The sequence below is a fragment of the Triticum dicoccoides genome, chromosome 1B (assembly GCF_002162155.2).
Source record: "Triticum dicoccoides isolate Atlit2015 ecotype Zavitan chromosome 1B, WEW_v2.0, whole genome shotgun sequence".
NCBI classification, from domain to species: domain Eukaryota; kingdom Viridiplantae; phylum Streptophyta; class Magnoliopsida; order Poales; family Poaceae; genus Triticum; species Triticum dicoccoides.
Genome location: NC_041381.1, coordinates 67,282,333 through 67,288,243, shown reverse-complemented (window position 1 = coordinate 67,288,243; position 5,911 = coordinate 67,282,333). Strand labels below are relative to the sequence as shown.

General features: G+C 45.6%; 1 protein-coding gene across 1 annotated transcript; it reads left to right on the top strand.

Annotated features, from left to right (window-relative positions):
• Positions 1-1,753: 1,753 nt before the first annotated feature.
• On the top strand, positions 1,754-5,900 carry LOC119319489 (GDSL esterase/lipase LIP-4-like). Its single transcript, XM_037593961.1, has 5 exons — positions 1,754-2,122; positions 4,577-4,762; positions 4,860-5,017; positions 5,120-5,390; positions 5,463-5,900. Exons 1-5 carry the CDS (start codon positions 1,795-1,797, stop codon positions 5,696-5,698), a joined length of 1,179 nt encoding a protein of 392 aa, XP_037449858.1. The 5' UTR covers positions 1,754-1,794; the 3' UTR covers positions 5,699-5,900.
• The last annotated feature ends 11 nt before the right edge of the window (positions 5,901-5,911 follow it).

Below are 5,911 nucleotides of genomic sequence, written 5' to 3'. Positions count from 1 at the left end.
ATAATTCACCATGTATAAAAAAAATGTTCACCATAATGCTCTTCAAACTCATCGTGTATTAAGAAAATGCTCACCATAAATTACAAAAAAAATCACCGCACATTAAGTAAACTTCTCTTCATATCTTAAGAAAATATTTCAACATATATTACAAAAATATTCAATTTGCATTCAAAATATGTTCAACGTTCATATTATAAGAAAAATGTTCACCGTTTCTAAAGAAAAGTTCATCATGCATTAAAAATGTTCACTATAAATTAAGAAATTATGTAAGCAGTTTGACAAACTTCTTTTTGAAATCCGATGAACTTTTTTTCATATCTGATGAACTTCTCCAAATTTGATGAATTTTCTTTGAAATCTGTTGAACTATTTTTTCAAATTTGATGAACGTTTTTCAAATCCGATGTTTTTTTTTCAAAATTGATGATTTTTTTCAGATTCGATGAACTTTTTCTCAGATTCGATGAAGCTTTTCCAGTTTTGATGAACTTTTCTCAAATTTGATGAACATTTTTTTAGATGCGATGAACTTTCTTCAAATTTGATGAACTTTTAAAAAAACCAATGAATTTTTTTCAAATTTTTAAAAAACTCGTGCATTTTGAAAAAGAAAATCTTTAATTTTTTTTTCAAATGGTGCACGTATTTAGCAAAAAAAGAAAGAAAGAAGGCGAACAAAACCGTTACATAAAAAGAGAAAAAAAGATTAAAAAAACAGTTTGCAGAAGGGTCTGAGGTTCGCGTGCTGCAGAAAGAATAAAAGGAAGCCGACGAAGATAGTAAGCATATGTTTTACCATGGCGTAGTGGTTGGCGCACCAGGAATTGGTTCGTGAGGTTTAGTGTTCTCAAGTCTTGTTACCCGCTGCTTCAAAAAAAAAGTCTTGTTACCCGCGTATAATTTTTGCAGTTTTTGGCAGAAAGGGAAAAACAAATGGGCCGGCCCATTACGCGCCCCTGTGAGCGCCAGTTTCTCTAATCGGCGCTAACAGCGCCGCCGACTAGGAGCTCCCATGAATGAGCCGCAACACGCGCGCCAGGTAAGTGTGAAACGAAAAAAATTGCAGGCATGGGTGGGCCGGCCCAGCGTTCCTGAGCTATTATAAAAAGTGCTTTGCCTGCTTTATGTCTTGAACGATGCTCTGGCAGGGTGGCTAGCACGCGTCGCTGCGGAACAGCAGGTCGGCGTTTCAAATCCTGCGCGGGATTTAATTTTCGTTTGTTTTATTTGTTCGTTCAAACCGATGCAAATTTTCAAACGAGTCCAAATCGGTTGTGTAAACTACGAACGAAAAAAAAGGCTCTTACAGGTTCTTTTTTTTCCGAAATAATTGGGCATTTATGGGATTACATACAAAGCAAGGGGGTTTTTTGTAAAAAAGATGCCACATCAGCACCCGACAGACGGGCCCAACCGGTCAGTTTCCCTGTCAATACGTATAAACAGCAATTTTAGCCTTTTTTGCAACCTCTCACTTCAAAATTGGTACTGACACGTAAAAGTTATCAATCTTGGTATCAATCTGTTTCCAATGCCCGAATTGTGATACTTTTGTGTAATTTACTCTGACACACTGGAGGTGGCTGACCGGGCCGCCTGGCCCGACCCCGGCGCGGCCGAGGCCTGCTGGCCCGACCCGGCCCAAATCCCAGCATGGTCGTGGCATTTATCGCAGCCCCACCACGACGAGCATATACGGCGCATGACCTCACAGAATCCGGTACTCTGGGCTTGTGAGAGATAGTAGAAAGAAAAGTGAGAGGGACACGACAGGGCACGGCACTGCACATGCTATACACAGACAGAGGTCCAAGTCCAAGGTCGTCAATGTCGGCAGCGGCAGCAGGCGGCAGCGCGCCACGGCCAGCCCTCGCGCTGGCGCTTGCGGTGGCGCTCGCACTGACGCTCTCGCCGTCGCCGGCGCAGGCCGCGGCGGGCGGGTTCAGCTGCAACCCCGGCGCGCGGCCGGTGGTGTTCAACTTCGGCGACTCCAACTCCGACACGGGCGGCATGGCGGCGGCCAAGGGGTGGCACATCGCGCCGCCGGAGGGCCGCGCCTTCTTCCACCACCCCACCGGCCGCTTCTGCGACGGCCGGCTCGTCATCGACTTCCTCTGTGAGTTCCGTTTCCGATCCCCCCGACCCAAAACCAGAGTATTCTATCTCCGAGATTCTGCTTTTTCTGTCGCTACCCTCGTCGAACAAACAAACCCGTGCTTGGCGACACTGTGCAACGGGTAGATTTGTGCGCGGCGTACGGTGGTAAATAAAAAAGCACCGTGGTAAACTTCTCAAGTGGAAACACAGCCCTCGCCGACATTGACACTGACACTGACACTGACAGATTGGTCGTCAGCTTAATCTCATTCGAGTGAAGCCAGCCAGAGCCTGTGCGCATACCGCGAAAACTTAACTCAGATCCCGTATACTCTAGAACGGTGCATTTGGTCGTATTTTCAGTGAAATGCCCTTCATTCTGAAGGGACTCACTAGCAATGTACAGTAGCAAAATATTCATTCCGTCTTATGCACATGATGGTAGGCAGGCGTGGCACGGCTCAACCTGAAGTAACTTATCCACCGGAGTAGTACTAGCTAACCAACATTTTTTTTTCTTTTCTTTTGCATCATGCGCTGCATTAGTTGGTCCCTCCATCCATATCTTCATTCAATTTCAAACCCTGTCCTTTTGAACCGAAGGATATCCATGATCAATTCAAAGCCCAACTGTTCAAAGCCACACGGGAGGCCCGTTGGCCCCTCTGTCTCTGTCTGTCTCCACCTTCAGTTAATGGCGTGCGTCGGTGCGCCTCAGCGTCCAAACTCTGCCTCAGACTTTTCATGTCAGCATTCAATGCTTGAGCGCCAACTGGTGGCACTCATGCATTCAGTGACGTCTACTTCAGTTCTTCATTATTGATGGAGATAATATTATTGTTCACAACTTCAAATATGTCACAACCGGACTTTTATGTGCCGACAATCATGTGATGGATCGATCTGTCCTGTTATCTGAAATCCAACGGCTGGGGATGTGAATCTGTGACCAAGGGCACAGTTTTTTTTTTCCCTAAAATAGGGAACTTTGCACATATCCAACTAGTCCTGAAGCCAACTGATCTTCTGCCATTATTTTTGGCTAATTATAAGAACGCCACTCTTCTAATTGCCTTTATTCTGGACTATACCACTAAGTTGAGGGACACAGAAGCACGCAATTATCCTCATGTAGAATTTATTATAAAAAATAATTCTACATGATGTTGGTCGACTCTACGGCGTGTCCGTGGTATTGCCTCTGGTTGTTTGTTACGGCGAAGTCGGAGCTGCGGTGGAAGAGTCCGGGTGATGATGATGACGAGCGGTAGGTAGTCTTTCGCGGCGCTGGCCTTGCATAGTTGTCGTTCGTAGCTTGACCTCAGAGTCAGAGCTGCGCTGTCACCAACGCGGGTGGCTGGTTGCCTGGCATGGATCTTCATGTGGCTTCTTGCGGCCTCTGCGGCGCGGGCTTGGTCAGAGGGCGCCTACAATTATATCTGGCCATGGGCCGGGCCGGGCCGGGCTTGGGTCGGGCCTAAAAGAGCCCACAGCAGAAAACTGAGGCCCAGGCCCTCCCAGGCCCTATCACTGGGCCTACTTTTCAAGCCCAAGCCCGGCCCATCTGGTAAAAAGCCCTAAGGGCTTAGGGCCGTGGGCCGGGCCTCTTCCTTAAAATGCCAATATGCCAAGCCCAAGCCCGTCCAGGCCCTACTGGTGGGCTCAAAAGTCAGGCCCAAGCCCGGCCCATGGGCAAGCCCATCGGGCCTAGGCCCTGGATTTTAGGGCCAGGCCTGGGTGGGCCGACAGGGCCGGGTCTGAGATGGCCAGGACTACCTACAATGAAGTCATAGTCGCTTGCTTGGGGAGAAGTGGTGAGGATGACAAAATGTGCTTCCTCGACAAGGTTCTCTAGCGGTGGTGTGTGTGTCGTATCTTGTGGGTGAATGATCAACAGGTCGCGACGGTTTTCACCCGTTTTTTTGCTAATTAACCGGGCAACTATGTTCTTCTTAATTAATGGATTGAGTCATAAGGTTCCCCGGTTTCAAATAAAAAAAGTGTCCCATGTGTGTAATTTTTTTGAGCTTATGTGTGCTTTTAAAATTTAAGAAAAAACCTTAGTTTGGGGCCCTATCTGAAGAGAAGTATACTGCTTAAAATTTTGCTTTCCTAAGTATTAATTTTTTTTCACTTGGGGCTCAAATGTGTTATCTTTCTGATAAACACTCGTATAAAAACATCAATTGGTATTACTAGAGTTATCATGAAACATATTCTTATAATGTATAATTATTTTTATGTGAGGCTACATGTCTGTACATAAATTGATGTTCAAAGTTTCATCTTGAATATTATACAAGTTAATGTCTAATAAGACGACAACTTTTATCGGAGTTAATACTTTGCTGCTGGTGTGTTTTGCTCATCTAATCTGACTCACGTACATGTTCATGAGAAGCAGTATCTAATTATTGAGTATGGTTGTTGGCCTTACTAATAGTGGGTCCATGAATGACCAAAATATATCCAGGTGAAAGCTTAAACATAAGCTATCTGAGCCCTTATCTGAAGGCAATTGGTTCTAATTACAGTAATGGAGTGAATTTCGCTATTAGCGGTTCAACAACACTACCACGGGACGCCCTTTTTGTATTGCATGGACAGGTGCAAGAATTCTTCTTCTTTAAAGCCAGATCCTTGGAACTCATCAATCAAGGTTTGTTTGCCATGTATTTTCTCTCAAATCCAAATGAAGTAAGACGCGCGGAGCTATACAGTTGATAGTAAATGAGCAAACTTGTTGCTATACACAGGCCAGGAAGCTCCAATCGATGCAGAAGCGTTCCAAAATGCTCTATATATCATAGACATAGGACAGAATGATATTAATGCTCTTCTGTCCAACTTGCCTTACGACCAAGTAGTCGCCAAGTTGCCTCCAATACTTGCGGAGATTAAGTATGCTGTTCAGGTGAAGTTTTCTTTTTTTGCCTTTTGTAGTATAAATTACCATACCCTTTTCACTTGCTGCCAGGACGGACAACCACAACTCTGCTTTCTTCAAAAATTGCAGCTTCTGTATGGCAACGGGAGCCGGAACTTCTGGATACACGGAACAGGGGCTCTTGGCTGCCTGCCTCAGAAGCTCTCTATTCCACGTAAAAATGACAGTGACCTTGATCAGAATGGCTGCCTCAGCACATACAACAGGGCTGCGGTCGCGTTCAACACCGCGCTAGGCAGCCTCTGCGATCAGCTGAGTGTAGAGCTGAAAAACGCGACCGTTGTGTACACCGATCTCTTTGCCATCAAGTATGACCTTGTGGCCAACCACACCAAATACGGTGAGCTGATCAAATGTCTTTGATTCGGATGATATATCTGGTGATATTACTAAATCAATTGCATTTCTCCAGGTTTTGACAGTCCATTGATGACGTGTTGCGGGTACGGAGGGCCACCGTACAACTATGATTTGAGCAGGAGCTGCCAGTCTTCGAATTCAACGGTCTGCGCTGACGGCTCAAAGTTCATCAGCTGGGACGGCGTGCACCTCACCGAGACCGCCAACGCCGTCGTGGCTGCAGCCATACTCAGCTCCACATATTCCAGACCAAAGCTCAAGTTTGATCAGTTCTGCAAAGCCCGATAGATCATACATCATACTATATTGGTGTAGTACTTATACATAACTTAAACCTGCAAGGATCTAGTTTTTCTCCTATTTGGGGCTGACAGCCGATTAATGTGGACGTGACATCTGCAATTCGGGGGAGCTGGCTGTGTATGTTTCTTGTGTGTGCGTAGTAGGTGCCATAGAATTGGGCCCAACTATTGATACAAGTTCTTCACCATCGATGGATCA

Excerpts from the sequence above, each read along its gene's own strand:
- LOC119319489 (XM_037593961.1), top strand. The coding sequence starts at position 1,795 with ATGCTATACACAGACAGAGGTCCAAGTCCAAGGTCGTCAATGTCGGCA. Across the intron at positions 2,123-4,576 it reads GCTCGTCATCGACTTCCTCT|GTGAAAGCTTAAACATAAGC; the intron begins GTGAGTTCCGTT and ends AAATATATCCAG. Across the intron at positions 4,763-4,859 it reads CTTGGAACTCATCAATCAAG|GCCAGGAAGCTCCAATCGAT; the intron begins GTTTGTTTGCCA and ends TGCTATACACAG.